The sequence below is a fragment of the Panicum hallii genome, chromosome 3, assembly GCF_002211085.1.
Source record: "Panicum hallii strain FIL2 chromosome 3, PHallii_v3.1, whole genome shotgun sequence".
In the NCBI taxonomy this organism is placed as follows: domain Eukaryota; kingdom Viridiplantae; phylum Streptophyta; class Magnoliopsida; order Poales; family Poaceae; genus Panicum; species Panicum hallii.
Window position 1 is genome coordinate 1,358,650 of NC_038044.1, and position 16,741 is coordinate 1,375,390.

The 16,741-nt window shown below is 45.2% G+C and overlaps 2 protein-coding genes and 1 pseudogene across 2 annotated transcripts; 2 read left to right on the plus strand and 1 right to left on the minus strand.

Annotated features, from left to right (window-relative positions):
* The first annotated feature begins 3,873 nt into the window (after window positions 1-3,873).
* Window positions 3,874-7,599, plus strand: LOC112884347 (annotated as a pseudogene).
* A 923-nt stretch (window positions 7,600-8,522) lies between these two features.
* LOC112884888 (cation/calcium exchanger 5) lies at window positions 8,523-11,069 on the minus strand. Its single transcript, XM_025950510.1, has 2 exons — window positions 10,295-11,069; window positions 8,523-9,322 (listed from the first exon to the last, which is right to left on the minus strand). The coding sequence occupies exons 1-2, from the start codon at window positions 10,994-10,996 to the stop codon at window positions 8,558-8,560; spliced, it is 1,467 nt and encodes a 488-aa protein (XP_025806295.1). The 5' UTR covers window positions 10,997-11,069; the 3' UTR covers window positions 8,523-8,557.
* A 1,378-nt stretch (window positions 11,070-12,447) lies between these two features.
* LOC112884889 (protein trichome birefringence-like 10) lies at window positions 12,448-16,099 on the plus strand. Its single transcript, XM_025950511.1, has 4 exons — window positions 12,448-12,941; window positions 14,175-14,570; window positions 14,867-15,025; window positions 15,312-16,099. Exons 1-4 carry the CDS (start codon window positions 12,514-12,516, stop codon window positions 15,688-15,690), a joined length of 1,362 nt encoding a protein of 453 aa, XP_025806296.1. The 5' UTR covers window positions 12,448-12,513; the 3' UTR covers window positions 15,691-16,099.
* Window positions 16,100-16,741: the final 642 nt, after the last annotated feature.

The window sequence follows — 16,741 nt, forward strand, 5'->3', positions numbered from 1 at the left end:
CCGTGGCCGCACCACACACAAATAAATCCAGAGATTTCGTGGACAGAAAGAATCAGATCAGCCACTGCTTCACCGACAAGGACTGACATAGCGCCCCGAATTTCCCCACACCACTAGGCACTCCTTCTATTTCTATTTCCCCCATGTAATGCTTGCTGCTCTGCCACAAAAATGCGGTCTCCACGAAGGCGACGTGCGATAGATATCTCCGTCCCGTTGGCTGCACGTAGCCACACGTATCTGAACACCAACAAAAATGATTAGATTTATAGGGGATCAAGGTGCAGCACCAATTTCTTTCAACAAAACAAGTCGCTGTTCCTTTTTTTTTATATAAAAAAAGTCGCTGTTAGCTACGGGCCCACAGCGACAGAGATCCGGTCTTCCCTTAATCTAGTCATCTGAATTACTGTCGGGATTACATACCTTGGCCAGATTCCGTAAATATGTGTGGTCAAATGCAGAGCCGCTAAGATCATCTTTCTGTTGGCCAACCGACACACACAAGACCATTTCGAGATAGGATAGCAGGGATGCAACAGAGAACGTAGGGGCGCTGCTGATGCATACAGAAAAGCAGGGAGCAAACTAGCCTGGCTCACTAGTGTCCACAGCGGAAACAAGGTAATTTGAAACAGTTTTCATGAGATATGTTTCTCACAAACCTTTACATGTCTGTCATGTTAGAAATACGCTTGCGCAAAAGATGAACAGATGGATTCAGTGGCCTTGTACCCATTCGTTCAGACCATCCATCGCAATCCGGCAATCATGTTCATAGCACGTAAGCACCATAAGAATACTCCATTACCTTGACCTAAAGCACTCAGCTCGATTGGTTAGTGAGTGACGTTACATTAAGAACGAATAGATGAACCTACGTATGCCGTGATACATGCCGATTGGTAAACAAAACAAATCTTGGATACATGGAGTGGCATGTTGCATCAGTCTCCTTGCTAATTGGTGAGAAGAAAAGAAATCTTGAAGAATATTCCTGCGGTGACCAAGGAGCAAGGGATCGTGGACAAGCGTCTCATCGTTTGTGGCAAGAAATTGACACAATGACGTGGCAGGTAAAAAGGAAACTGTAATCTTTTTTTCGTACTTTTACTCTGAGCACCACCCGGTTATTTCATACCTGTTTCAAATAACCCAACCAAAAACAGTAGCACCATGCTAGTGCTATTTACCTAATAACGTTGTCGTTTTGGTGAATGAGGTGGAGCGGCTTACTCCATCTAGTTACTGAAAGTAAGATGTTATGAACTAAAAGAAATTTCAAAACGACAAGTCGCATGGTTTTTCAATTTTTGTGGCTATTATTCTCAGCTTCAAGTAGCTGCCTGTACATAGTCCAGGCAGGAACAGGCTTAATTAGTTCTGCTTCTGCGAGTGTATTTGGAATCATTATATTTTTCTTGCAGAATTTGATCTGTCGAGTCTCATTAATCTATGCACAGGTTGGTTGGTCGGACCCGTACGTACTGAACAAGTGAAGAAACTGATGCATGAGAAGGTTTTTCTTAATCAGAAACCAATGGGCGCCCACAGCATTGGATATTGGATAAGACAACGACCCACAGATTTGCGCATTTCTTTGCATGACTCGTGTACTGCAGGGAGAATCTAGCCCATGTGATTCACTGCCGTTCTGAATTTTCTTTAGCTCCCCCCTGAGGCCCTAGGGATCGTGTTCGTGAAGCTTAATTAGGTGCACAGATGAAAAGGAATCAAACTGATGAAGAATTGTCACCTGTAATTGCAGCAAGTGGTTGGACTTGACATCTCTGACGCTGTCACCTTTAATCTTTAGGTCTACTAGAAATGAGAAGGATCGGCGCAATGTGCTGGGTGATCCCCTGTGGTGCAGTGCCGTTACGAATTTGTATTCGTGAAGCACTGCAAAGGAATCAGCCTGTTGAAGCTCTGCAATGTTATACCTTTAATTGCTGGCGCCCATCTAGAACACTTCACTTCAAACGCAACGAGTTCTTTTTTTTAAGAAAAAACACAACAAATTCTAAGACGCTTTCGTTCTCAAACAACATCTGGCGAGAGAGAGACTTGGTGCCAGCTGAGCGGAGTGATCCATGAACAATTGACCAAGATGTACGTGATCCCTGTGTCCCGAGACTGTGCGGCAAGACAGCAGTGATGAAGGATTGAGGAGCTACTTAATTGTAGCTGCTTAATTTCTGGTGACGAACAATGTCGTTTTCTATTTTTTTTCCTTTTTGCGCAGATTTATCTGCTTCTGCTTGTCTGGCCTAAAAAGTAAAAATGATGCAAACAGGGCCACAGGGGGGGCGCTGCAACTTGGCAAGTGGGACACCTAGAGTGATTACTCTATCGGCACAACAATTGAGTGAGTTCCAATCACCTCGAAGGTGATTGCTGCGCTAAGGGGGTTCCCTCATTTCAACGTTTTTATTCGTCACATAAAATAAAACTTGGAGCTGGAAGAATGTGACTTTACGACATGTATTGCACTACACCATGGCTACTTTATTTGACAAAGCATGGTACTCTCCAGACACATAGAAGTGACATTTCGGAACATAATTCCGACCAGTGATTTTTGTGACAATATACATGTAGCATATAGTAGAAAAAAGTATCCTTTTATGGAACTACTTTTCGATACCAATCTAGTCGTCTCATTTTTAAAATATCAAAAGCAAAACATAAAGAGTTGATTTATAATCAAATTTTAGAATGACTGGCTTCAAATAAAGAAAAAAGCCACTTGCATGTGACCGGAAGGAGTGCATGGGCATCTTCGACGACAGTGAATGCTATGTGCCCATAGTTTGCCGCCAAGGTGCCGAGACCAGACCTTTCTCTAGCCAAAGTCCATGGTTCTTCCGAGGTGATGATGGTTATGAAACCTAGAAGGTTCCTCTATGCTAGCTTCCAGGTTGATTCCTCAAGTTATTAGTTTAATCATCGTTTCCTCTATTGTTAATTAGTACGACATGTTGGCTTTGATGCAGATGCTCGTGGCGAAAAGGAGCTTAGCATCATTTGGATGCTTATGGGCGTAAACGGACAAGATTGTGCTCTTTTGCCTGCCATTTAGTGATTTACACAGGCAGAAAGTAAATTCTGAAGAATATGCATACCATGGAAAAAAGAAATTATATTCTGAAGAAATAAGTTTAGAAAGTAAGTTTTGACTTGAAAGAGTCGTGCAGTGCAGCCGTGCAGGCCTAGCCCGCTTGTGAAATGGACAGGCACAGCACGGGCCGATGGCCTGGACCCAAATCCACAAGCGCAGAAACTGACCCACGACGCTGCTCTGAGCGATCCAGCAGACTGAGCAAAACGAGCAAGGTTCCGCGTGGGCCGGTCCGGCAGCGAGCAGCGCACTGTAGACTGTACGTGTCTGTACGACCATGCTCTAGGGATCTGTTTTTGATACTTTACTTACTATACTTATTCGCACCTAAAGATCTGCGTATCAAATACTCTTGAACAATATATTTCCAATTGATAGTCATGCACCTTCAAAGATTCTTTAATTGTATAGGAATTTCATCTCCATGTAAGCAAGATTGAATGCACATCTAGTCATCTTGATCTAGTATGGGCGAACACTTCTAAAAAAATATATTTTGAATTTAATACTCATGCACCTTCAAAGATTTTTGCAATTAACAATTAATATAAAGATACCCTTTCTCAAAGTTTCTATCTTCTTGGCTTCTAGAAATAAATGTTTTTCTTTCGACCAAGATACGCCCACGTGTCCTTGGGTGTAGAAGTATCCGTATCTTGCCTTTTTTGCAATGGGAGAAAGAAAAGGAATCAACATTGTAGTTTGCATGTTACATGTCGTTCTAGTAGCAGGGGGGAACAAAACGGTGAGCAATGAAGCAAGGAGATAGTGTTGATCTGCGCACGAACAATCGTCATGTGATCAAGACAATCCAGGTACAAGTCGAAATTCTTTTTTTTTTTACAAGTTTATTTCCGTAGTTAGCAGCAGAAGCAATAAAAACTTCTATACAGGTTCAAGATGGTGATGTCTTTGATTGCATTGATATACATCAGCAGCCAGCTTTTGATCACCCACTATTAAAGAATCACGTAATACAGGTAACTATTTTCTAACATGAATCGCATATGCATGTTAAATAGGTGTATTTGTGCACTTTTGGACATAAGATTCTGCTAAACTTTTAATTGATATGCTTAGAGAATGTTCTGCATGACTTTTTTCTCTTATTCAGATTATATTATAGTTATGTGTAGTAGCATCTTGTTGCTTTGTTAGCATAGACTTGTATAAGTTTAAGGTATATTTTCTCCAAAATACACCACTATATCCATGCAATCTTGTTGGACTAGGCAGCCACGCTCCAATATTTAAGAACTATGCATTTTCCTTCCTAACTCATCATCATTGAGTAATGGGGATCCTTAACCGCTATGCTTGTGGGAGGAGCTCATCATCCTTTGTCGCTACTTTTTTTAATGAAAAGCCACATTGATTTAAGATCTTCATTAAGGTAGTGTTTGGTTGAGGAGCGAAGTGGAACCGAGCGGCTCCGTCCCAGATTCCAGGAACGGAGCCGCTCTGTTTCGTGTTTGGTAAACTGGAACGGAGCGGCTGTTTTTTGTTTGGTTGCAGAGTGAACTGCAACAAAGCGACTCCATCCTATGTTTGGTTGAGGAGTCAACCTGTGCACAGAGATGGGAGAGCGAGGCAGGAGCGAGTCCGGAGCGGAGCGGCTCCGTCCGCCCGATTTTTTGGAGCGGGCTCGTTTGGCATCTGACGAGAATATTCCTGTCGGGAGCCGCTCCATTCCACAAGTTTGGCAACCAAACATCTGCCAAAATAGGATGGAACGGCTTCGTTCTACTTCGCTCCCCAACCAAACGCACCCTGAAAACCATGCTTTCATAGGTTGAGTTATTTGGGAAGTCTAAATTAACATAAATATTGTCCCTTGTCGCATTGGACCTATGATCAAACTAATATTTTAAGTGATAAGTTGAGTTAATTCTGGATGAAGGCTCAGATTTGATTGTACACTTATGTCTTAGGTGGTAAGTGGAGGGCAGCAAAACATTTCATATTATAAAAAATAATTAGCAAATTTATCTCATGTTTGTGAAGCTTTTCCACATCTCTTACTTTTTCTTTCAAGCAGATGAAACCACATACTTATCCATCAGGAGTCCATAACAACTTTACATCAAATGCTACCAAGTTAGTTACACAATTACCTACCGTTGGATGTCCAACAGGAACAATCCCAATGTTACGAAGAATCGTTGAGGGTGATCCAATAAAATCATCACATTTTCACACAATGAATAATGAACTAAACTGGAAGGTATGCTTTTCATGGAGCTATACACCATTATCAAAGGTAAGTATTCTTAATATTTTTCATTAATCATACAATGTTGTTTACTAGTTGGTTAGCATGAAGCACAGTGTATAGATTAGAGCATTGTTAATTAAAACCTATTTAATGAACTTTTATACTGAAGTATTCTTTATGTATGAAAAATTCGGTCCAAAATGCTGAAATGACTATTTTTTCCAAATTTATTGTTAGAAATATTGCACTTTTCATTTCTAGAAGTGCTTAATACATGATTAAATGAGTTGAAAATAGATTAATTGCAAAGACCATTGTTTTTCCTTTAATGCAGCTGCCATAATAAGCAGCTTAATCTAGCTACATTCATTAAAAGAGTATCACTATAAATCACATTTCACATGATACAACACAAATTTGTGCAACTTAACCATTGGTTGAATCTCATAGCAAATTCACATTCTTGTAAATCCTTATCTTAACCTACCATATTCATGCGAATTCATGACAAACCCAATACAAGCATGTATGATTGAATCCATACCAATTTTCCAAGCAATGTTGCTCTTTACGTCAACACTCTTTGATTCATCTTAACATATATTTTGTTTCCATGATTTTTCATTTGTAGCTTGTGGGAATCAAAACATCCTCATATGCCATATATGGAACACGTGTTTCAATAAATGTTTATGAGCCAGAAGTTAAAGGAAAAAATGGGGACCTTAGCGCTTCATGGACTTTGTTGGTTAGTCAAGAAAGTAATAACGATGGACTTGGTGCTGGCTCCATAGTAAGTATTTTTTTTTTCAATAGATAGCTCTATTGTAAGTATAAACCGTATAGATATTCATTTCGAAGACACAGGAGGGAATGCCCCCTACTGATTATATACAAATAATAAAAAAGAAAGTTACATATATAAACAAGGGAGAAAGATTAAAAACGGATCCTAGCCATTCTACAGTTCCTAGGAATTACTTTTTCTTTGCTCTATGGATAACCACATGACTGTTTGGAATTGGAACTTACCAGTTGTCTATAGCAGTTAAAATTGTAATATACTTGTCTATGTTTTTCTATTTTGAGTAAGAAATGAGAAGCCAAAATGTTGTTATACCTTAATATGTAATAAATTCTAGGTTTAACATAGATAGTTACTAATGATAACATGGCATTTCAGGTATGTCCAAGTTTTCATGGCGACAACTCTGCCAGATTCCATATTACCTGGGTAGCACATTCAAAGTTCTCCAAAATGCTGCATACTGTTTAGTTATATTTCGTATCTCATTACATAATACCTTATTGTCTTGCCCTTTTTTGGTTGACAGTCAAATGACGCACATCAAGAGCCATGCTATGATCTCCTTTGTCCTGGTTTTGTGCAAACTAGCCAAAGTATTGGTCTCGGAGGAAAATTACAACCAATTTCTATCTACAATGGACCACAATATAAAATAGATATTTTGATATTCAAGGTATTATTTTCTTAGTTTTTTTACTTTTTTTTTTATATATATGCGGCTTACTAAACCAATAATCAAACATATTGGTTTGGTTTGCTAATATATCAAAGATGTGCTAATTTTTGCAAGCTAAAATTGGTTCTGTTGTTAGCAACCTTTTTAATTGAATTATAACACGTTTAAAAATTAACTTTATGCAATATGTTGTTTGCTAAATAGTATGGTACATATTAAGAAAAATAACATTTCTACATGAATATTCACTTCTTTCTTTACTAAACATTTGCATACATTAAAATTGCCATTTGCATACAAAAAATTAGTTTCATTTTCAATTAACATTTTTATGTGAACATTCACTTCCTTCTTTACTGAACATTTGTATAAAGATTATTGTTCTTAAATTCTCCTTTAATCTAGGACAAAAGGACAAAAATGACCGGTGGCTAGCATATGGTGAATACAAAACTCTAATTGGATACTAGCTAAGCTCGCTTTTCACTGGTATGAAGGACAAAGCTGATGCTGTATTTTGGGGCGGATACGTACATGGCCCAACAGTTGAAATGAATCCTCCACAAGTGGGTAGTGGCCATTTCGCTGAGGAGGGATTTGGAAAAGCAGCTTTTGTTAGGGACATTAAAGTTGTAAACGAGAACAATGTGCTTGTAACTCCGGATACCAGGAAGTCCTTCGCCCAGAGTAGTAGAACAAAATGCTACACTGTTGCCGATTACGGACAAGATAAAAATGGTATGCATGTGTACTTTGGTGGACCAGGCAATTGTAACTAGAACCTTGCAATAAGGTGCATGCTACATCTAATAAATTAATGTTCGATGATATCGAGCTTTGATTGCGGTTCTTCTCTTGATCATGATCCAAATTTTAGCTACATCTAATAAAGAATGATGATACAGAGCTTTAGTTGCGGTTCTTCTCTTGATGATGATCCAAATTTTAGCGGTCAGAGCTGAGCAAAGTGAAACACCTCACCGGCAGCCTGAAGCCGTCAAGCAGCAGCAGTCTCCTCCTCGTCCTCGTTGACGGGGTGAACCCTGCGCGCGCCGCTCGGCTGACACACCCCAAGCAGCAGCAGTCTCCTCCTCGTCCTCGTTGACGGGGTGAAGCCGAGCGGCGTGCGCGCGCCGCTCGGCTGACACACCCCGCGACGAGCATCCCCGCAGCAGTGGATGACCGCGACGACGAGGATGACCAAGATGGCGTTCGCCGCCGCCGCGCCGTCTTTCATCCCGGTGGACGAGGCCCACTGGTGCACCTCGTCCTTCCACCCCATCCCGTCGCAGCGTCGCAAGTCGATCAACTCCTGCAACGTGCGTTCCCCAGCCTTCCATCCCAGTTCCCTCTGCGCACGCACGGAGAAGCGAGTGGCAACACAAGGGAGTGACCTGACTACGCAAAGCAGAGCCCAGCAGGGTCAGGGCACCCACCGATCGAGCGAGGAGTGAGTGTGACTGCCGCTGCTGGCCCTGGCCTACCTCAACCGAAAGGAAGTTACCCGCTCCATTCTATTGGGCCTTTCAAGCCCACTGGCCCATATCGTCACCCTCCATTCCATGGCGCCTTCAAGCCCACCGGCCCGCGTATGATTGACTCTCTGTTCCTTTCTCGGTTAAAACTACTCTCCCCCAAGTTAACCCCCCAACATCCAACCAAATTGTAAAAATTGGATTACTCAATTAGCCAATTAGGCAACTAGGATCAACTGTATCAATTTACAAGTCATAATGATCATCCAGAAGTGCTCGCAATAGCAATACTCACTATGGTAAACAAGATGTATATCCCCATGAGGCAGTAGCCCCAAAATCTGGGTACTCTAAACCTAGCCCAGGTGACCACCAGCAGGGTGCCCATCAAGCTCAGAAGAAGAAACACAAATGCAACAACAATCCCGACATGGAATTCAAGTACATAAGCTCTGGGGTACATTCTTGCCGTCTGTACTACAAGTGCAGTTCCCAACCCCACCAGCATATTGAACATTGGGCCAGCAAAGCATCCTGCAATGGCGATGGTAGGCTGGCCAGCCTTGGCCAAGGCCACATCGGCGACAAGGTCACCGACAGAATTCCCCCATGCCAGCACCGTCATTCCAAGGATAGCTGGAGGAAAATCCATGATGACTCCAATAGCTGCAAGGCAGTTCAGAAGCTCTCCAGCCATCGTTGAGATCCAGAAGACACTCATCATAAAAGAGATGAGGGTGCTTGCAATGTTTTCTCTTCCTGGGGCTTCTTTCTCTAGAAGAAAGTGGGATAGAGCCAAGCACAAGCTAGCAAAAAGCACAACAGACCATATAGGGAAACGGATTTGAGGGAGAAGAAACACTATTCGGGTATCTAGAGGAATGAACGAGCTGAAAGAATACAGGAGTAAGAGTGGGCATAGACAGATGTTTGCACAAATGTAAACTTTGTTCCACTCAGAAGGAAGGGTTGATGGTATGGTGAGCTTCAGAACAAATGCAATAGGCCACTCCCAAACTTCTGTCACCTGCCAGATATAGAGATACTAATCAATATCGTAAAAAAAAAATGAAGAGAAGGAGAGGAAACTTTCTCACAAGTTCTGCATATGTCAAGAAATGCAGTGTGATATATGCACAAGCGCTCCATCATGTTAACTCGTAGCCTCATAGTGGATGTATTCAAATATTTTGCCAAGTTCAGCAATGTGTAATCTAATCTCGCTAATCCTCGTGAATTAACACAGAGGGAAAGAAGAAGTCATGGAGCCCCCATAATAGTTAAAAATTTTCCCAAAGCATAACAAAACCAAACACCTAATCTAGCCATGAAACAGTTGGACAAATAACTCGTTTGCTCATGAAAACTACAACTATGAGATAGCAAACATCACAAAATGCCCGCTAGACTATTTGGATAATTCATCGACTCTAGTCATAGCTGATACTGCCATAGTTCAATTTTCCTATAAGCTTGATTGCGTAGGTTTGGTGCTTGGTTTACAAGTGTCTGAACTATGCATTGGACCTCTTGGGAACTAGCAAAGCTGCAACGAGGGATAAAGAGTAGTTTGTATTCCAGGATATCAGCAACCTCGCAGAGTTGCTAGTGGACTAATACTAGTATGACCAGCATAGGATAGGAATGCATACTGAAATTATAAAGAAGAAATTGCTAAAGGAAGCTGAAATTCCTCCTAAACATTTTCTGCTTGGAGTAATCTGATCGACTGTTTCTCACATTTGAATCCAATCACTATTGTTCAAATCAAAAGTCAAATGTACTCCAGAAAAGAGGGGCAAAGTCAACTAAGTGATGAAAGTTGCAGATAAACAAATCAACAACTTTCAGCATTTTCAGGTGAGGTGGTTCAATCTGAGGCGACCGCCAAACAGAAAGTAAACACTAGAATTGTTGTCCCCTTCAACTACTAATGTACTGGACATTAAAAATGACTCAAGTAAGCACACAAACTAACTGCGAGTTGTTGGATGCATACCTTCCTGAGCACCGTACCCAAAGCAGGGTGTTGTTGCTTGTGATCCTCCACTGTGACTGGCAAGTCCATGGCCACATGGCCGATGCCATTCGCCATCTGCAGCTCCGCGACGGAGTTGGTGACGCCCTTTCCCTCATCACCACCCAAATCCATGTAGAACACTAACCCCACGAAGAAGACGTAGAAGAGGACCAGCCCCACGGCCTGCCACAGGAAAATCTCGGCGCTGAGGTAGATGTAGAACAGGCCGGACGCGGCGATGAGGTAGAAGAAGACGTCCCGCGCGAACGACGCCGGCGGGACGGCGAAGGGCGCGGCGATGAGCGCGACGGCGCCCACGACGAACGCGGAGACGAAGGCGCCGGCGGAGAGGATCGCCGCGAGCCCCGCCCTGGGCATCCCCCCGGCCCCCCCGAGCGCGGCGGCGGAGGCGAAGGCGTCGGGCGCGCCGTTTCCGAGCGCGAGGAGCGTGACGGCGGCCATGGACGGGGAGAGGCGGAGGCGCGCGGCGAGGCGGGACACGGCGGGGGTGAAGTGGGCGGAGGCGGCGGCGGCGAGGAGGCGGAAGTGGAGGAGCAGGAGGAGCGCGAGCAGCGGGAGGGAGAGGCGGGCGTTGCCGCGGAGGAGGCAGGAGTGGATGGCGGCGTAGTCGAGGAGGGCGGGCGGGCGGGCGAGGGCGGCGCAGGCGTCCGGGGAGGCCATGCCATGCGCCGGATGCGGAATGCCGGGCGCGTGGGGGGAGTGGGCGCCGAATCGGGGGGGATCTCTCTGCTCTCTGGGCTGGGGGGAGATCGGAGATGGCACGCAGGGACACTGTGAGTGGGAGCGGCAGGGACGCCGACGCGTAGGCCGCAGCGCACCAGACAGAGCGGGAGGGCAGTGGGCGCTTGCCGAACTGACCCCGGTGGCGGTGGGTCCCCGGAGAAGGTCCAAACTGACCTGACCTGTTGGTTTGACCTACGCGGAAACTGGGAACAAGTGGGCCGCCCCCCGGTCCAGCCCAGGACCAGGACCAGATTTAATGTGGTTTAGAACTGGGCCTCTTTGGGCTGAGCATGGTGTGAGACCGTGTGGCCTGCTGCGCCCATTGGGCTGGGCGGCTACAATGTGCAGCCCTGCAGCGCCGACACCGTGCTCATGATGTGTGTGTGGACCAGGTGCGAGAACGATGGGTTGTCCCCAGTCCACTTCACGCACGGCGATCGTACAGGTACAGTGGATGTGCAGGACCAAACACAACGTGGTCCAGCAGAGAGATTGCGGGATTACCGACAAAGTCGGGTTTAACGTTTACGATCCTGGTTAGGGGACGGGGTCCATCGTCCATGCATGGAGGAGAGAAGGTGCACGAGCACGGAGCAACGGCTTCTTGGCAGCAAGGTTGCTTAGCTTGCGTACGAAGTACGAACCAGCCACCTTCCCTCCCGTCCGTACTCTCCTCCTCAAGTCCAGTAGCGCAGCGCGCATCATTCTTTGCCTCCACCCGCACACTAATCACCGCCATCGTTCCAAACTTGATGCCACCACAAGACACGAACGGCAAACAATCGAGCAGTGCAGCTACTACTAGAAAAAAAAATGGAGGCAGACGATTAAACTTTGAAGCCACAGCCACAACCCAGGAGCAGGAGGACAAGGATTACCAACCGATTAGGATTACAGGATTACCCCATGACGAAGACTAGCATTGCTTCATCACTCTCCTACCTTTTGAGTTTTGGCCTTGCAAGGCCGCCACTGCCGAATTCATGGCCTCTCGAAGCGCTTGGTGCCCCCCTCCCTGTTTACAGTTGCAGGGCTCGCTCAACCACGGTAATAATGGCGTAGCTGCTGGTGGTAAGGTACTTGAGCTCCAGCAAATGATGATCGAGTAGGATTTCCATTAACGGATTGAGACTTGAGAGCCAGCAGCCAGCCATAACGAAGGAGAGAAGTTTATAGGCAGAAACGGATTCGCTTTGCCCACTCGAGTCGCCGTCTCATAAATCCGCCCCCGCCCCGCCCACCTCCGCCAACAACTTCCACCTCCCGCACGTCACGCAGCGCACGCGGCACGCACCGCTGCTCTGACTAGCCACTGCTACAACCCAACCCCACAGGTGGTGGTGGTGGTGGTGCCTGCGCGGCGCGGCGGGGCGAGACCGGGACCCGGAGCACCAGGTGCGTGCGTCCCCTCCCGCCGCGGGATTCCGTAACCGGTCCCGTCTCCGGCGGCGGCAATGGTGCTGGGCTCGCCGGTCAAGCGCCTGGCGCGGCGGGCGGCCAAGGGCCCGCTCGAGAGGGCCGGCCTGGCGGGGGTCGCCGCGGCGGCCGTGGCGGCCGCCGCGCTGCTGCTGCTGCTCTGCGCCGTCTCGCTCCGCTGCTCGGCCGCCGCGCCCCGGAGGCTCTGGGCCGGCGGGGTCTCCATCGCGGCCGAGGCCGCGGCGGCGGCGGCGGCTCAAACGAGAAGGAAGGTGGCGGCGGCGGGCAATGAGGAGGAGTGCGACCTGTTCGACGGGGAGTGGGTGCGGGCTGGCGGCGGCTACCCGCTCTACGACTCCAGGGACTGCCTCTTCCTCGACGTCGGCTTCCGCTGCTCCGAGAACGGCCGCCCCGACGCGTCCTACACCAAGTGGCGCTGGCAGCCGACGCGCTGCGATCTCCCGAGGTGAGTTGGTTTCGATTTGCTGCCTGTTGCTTCTTCCTTTTCCTCCATTGGGAGTTGCCACCCATCCATAGTTCCATTGCCTGCTGGATTTGGGGGCTTAGTTGCGAATCCGCTAGAGCGTCTCTAGAACCTGCGGTAGATTTGGAAAGCTTGTCGAAGTTTGGTTGCCAATTTTCATGTTGCATTGTTTGTTGAATCTGTCTAAATTTGACATTGCTAGTTCAAACTTTCATCTTCCAACGAGGGGTCCTTTAGTACTACGGAGGGCACTCCGGACATGTCATTAGTCAGATTTGGATCGGTGGATGTGCAGTTGCCATTACATTATTGCAATACGAGGCTGTCGACGACCCTTCAGTGTGGGACTGCATAGTGCGATTGGAAACTCGATGCCCTTTGCCTGCCACTCGGTCAGAAAACAATGTTTATGCACGTAGTTAGTCCTCTGGACGATAGATTGATTAATCAAATGGTATTCTTTAATTATTCAGTTGTCATGATGTTGCCAGCTCCCAAACTGTGATGGGAAGATGGCCTCGTCCTGTTACTTCTTGACCTGATAGTGTGATGCACTTCTGTGTAAGATTATTGTTATGCTCAGCTATTTATGTTGACAAAGGTTTGTCGTTACGCCCTTGTCTTCTGAATTGAACCCAACATCAAGTGCCACCTGTACATTACGTATATTTCATTTCACAACCTAAAAAATAGGGACTGATGGTGTTGGTTGCATGTGCCATTGACGGTGATGGTTCCACGGTGCTGGCATCATCAATGGTAGCGTTGTTAACTCATCAATCACAATTGATTGGGCACCTCTTTGGTTTGAATTGCTGATTGTGACATTCTTTTAGACAAAGCTGCTTGTGACATTTAGTGGAATCATACGTCTTATGTTTAGCGTGTTTTGAAACTGAAAGATTTATACGTGATGGTTGCATATTATGATAGAGGAAATTAAAGAGGAATTACGGTGGTAATCTTTGGGGGCAATTTAAAACCTTTAAAGAAGTTTAAGAATAGCTGGGATCATCAATTTCTTTCTACTTAAGTTAACTGATAATCATCAATTTCTTTCTAGTACGTAGTTCATGATTCTGTGTCCATGTAAACCATGTCTGTCTGGTTCTTGTGGTTTAGGGCTGAGGAAGAATCTGGAAGACCTACATTTCCTCTCTAGCATAACCAATATTCTTTTTCTGACTTGGTCATATTCTTTCTTGGATTTCTTAGATTTGATGCCAAAAGCATGCTGGAGAAGCTACGGAACAGAAGAGTAGTATTCGTTGGTGATTCAATTGGAAGGAACCAATGGGAGTCTCTGCTTTGCATGCTTTCTACTGCTGTTCATAACAAGAGCGCTATCTATGAAGTTAATGGCAGTCCCATCACAAAGCACATGGGTTTCTTGGTTTTCAACTTTAGAGACTACAATTGCACCATGGAATACTACAGATCCCCCTTTATAGTCCTTCAAGGCCGTGCGCCAGCTGGAGCCCCTGAGGTTGTTAAGTACACAATTCGAGTGGATGCCATGGATTGGATGTCTGACCGGGGTAAGTGGAAGGATGCTGATGTATTGATCTTCAACACTGGGCACTGGTGGAACAATGAGAAGACAATCAGGGGGTAAGGATAACTTCTTGGACTGTGGACTTAATAGTACACTGTGCTTCACTTGGAAGCAATTTTTTTAAGATGTGAATGATCTTTACTAAGATGGAATTGATATTACCTTCAGCTACTTCTTATGTCAGTAATTTCTTAGAGCAATAGCTATCTTCATACTTAGTTTTTTTGCAAAGTTGTTTTGATTATTTGAAATGCTATCATCAGGTTCAAGAATTCACCTTTCAATTTCAGACTTAATGTATTTCACGCTGCTACCAGTGATGTGACAGCACTTCTATTATGTGTTAAATCAGGGGTGCCTACTTCCAAGAAGGTGATGAGGTGAAAATGGATATGACTGTTACAGATGCTTACCGAAGATCAATACAGACATTGTCGGATTGGCTTCACAGAGAAGTTAACACAAGCAAGACCCATGTCATCTACCGTACATATGCTCCTGTGCATTTCAGGTCCGTGCAATCATTCGCTTACCAGTGATCACTTCATTCACGTGTCCCATCTGTTTCCTTGCTCAAGAATTATTTGACAGTGTCAGGGATTATTTTTTATGTTCTATATATTCCAAAAGTAAATCATATGACTGAAAAAAGTGCTTGAAGCCTTGGCCCTTGAACAGCACTCGTATTTTCCTATTGGTTGTTTCAAAACTTCTATCAAGATACATTACTAAGATCTGTTTTCCAGGGTATATGTTGAACTTTCTCTTTAACCAGGAATCATCTATATGTTCTGCAGAGGTGGTGACTGGAAGACCGGAGGGAGCTGTCACTTGGAAACTCTTCCAGATTTGACGCCACCTGAATCGCTGGAGGAATGGGCTGACCTGCTTAAACCTGTGAATGATGTTCTAGGGAACCATCTGAGACCCAAGCTTTCTGGATTAGATATGCTGAACGTGACGCAGATGACAGCTCAGCGGAAAGACGGCCACCTCTCAGTATACCTAAGCCCTTCAGGACCTGTCCCTCGCTACAAACAGGATTGCAGCCACTGGTGCCTGCCTGGTGTCCCGGATACCTGGAATGAGCTTCTCTACGCCCTCATCATGAAGAGGCATACAAAGATGGATCAGAATGTTTCCCTGTCTGGCACTATAACAGTGAACACTGGGTAATAGTGACTATCTACTAGATGCTCACTATCTAAAATCTGAAGAGGGAGATGGTAAGGTGAATCCAGCAACTGGTCATGGCAAGCTACTTAGTCATCCTGGGCAATGACACTGTTGATTGATGACCTACCGATTAGGTTATAGGTAGGATGCCAGAATGGCGAAACACATTTTTGGATAGTGGGTGTCACTACGCAGGAAGCTGCAGCACCCTGCTGTTTTTGTACATGCCGAGGTTGGTGAATAGCTGAGCAGAGGTAGAGAACCGTTCAGCTTTGAAGAAAAAAAGGTATGTTTCATGCAGAGGTTATTAGTCTTAGCGGTGGTGAATATAGCTAGATAGGGGCGCAGCAGTGAATGATGTAAATATTGGTTGCATGTGATTCAAGAATCTGTAATTTCCTTCGCTGCTCGACCTGCACGGCTGTGTTTCTATTTATTTTGTGCCCTGATGATTGTGTTTTGCATAGCGCGTTGATCGAAGTAATACCCTGAGTAGAGTTTGACGTGTAATCTGAACCTCCTCTTCAGCCTGAAAAGGCCAGCCAGGCATATTAAGATCTCCAGAGTCTGAACAATCGAATAGATCGAGATCTCAGCCAGGGCACCTCGACTCCCAACGAACCAATCTGCTTTAAAAAAGAAAAGCCTTCCAACCAATCTATCTATCTACTACGTAAGATGGGCACCCGCAACGGTTATAGATAGCAGATCTCTATAATTTGGTCCATCGACAACTATAGACAACCTTGTAGACACAGCTACATCATGCGGCGTTGCCGCACTTGGGCCTTTCTAGGCCAACGTGAATACTGATCCCATTTATCTATCTGTCGGTGGAATTGTGTTTGAGAAAGTTGGAATAGACTGGTAATATCTTCTCTTTTAGAACCACGCTATTTGTTTGAGTCTCGGGATTTATATTTCTCGGGTGATGATGCGTGTATTGAAATTGAAGCAAAACTGAATGTGGAAATCATTGTGCTCAGATGGGCAGAAGTTCGATCAAAAAAATAGACATGGTGGGGTCTTATGGTTCTTATTTGACATCTTC

What these genes read in the sequence shown, in the direction of transcription:
- LOC112884888 (XM_025950510.1), bottom strand. Translation starts at nt 10,996, where the DNA reads ATGGCCTCCCCGGACGCCTGCGCCGCCCTCGCCCGCCCGCCCGCCCTC. An exon ending in TGGGTACGGTGCTCAGGAAG is followed by an intron (nt 9,323 to 10,294) that starts GTATGCATCCAA and finishes TATATCTGGCAG; the next exon opens with GTGACAGAAGTTTGGGAGTG.
- LOC112884889 (XM_025950511.1), top strand. Translation starts at nt 12,514, where the DNA reads ATGGTGCTGGGCTCGCCGGTCAAGCGCCTGGCGCGGCGGGCGGCCAAG. An exon ending in ACGCGCTGCGATCTCCCGAG is followed by an intron (nt 12,942 to 14,174) that starts GTGAGTTGGTTT and finishes TGGATTTCTTAG; the next exon opens with ATTTGATGCCAAAAGCATGC. An exon ending in AATGAGAAGACAATCAGGGG is followed by an intron (nt 14,571 to 14,866) that starts GTAAGGATAACT and finishes GTGTTAAATCAG; the next exon opens with GGGTGCCTACTTCCAAGAAG.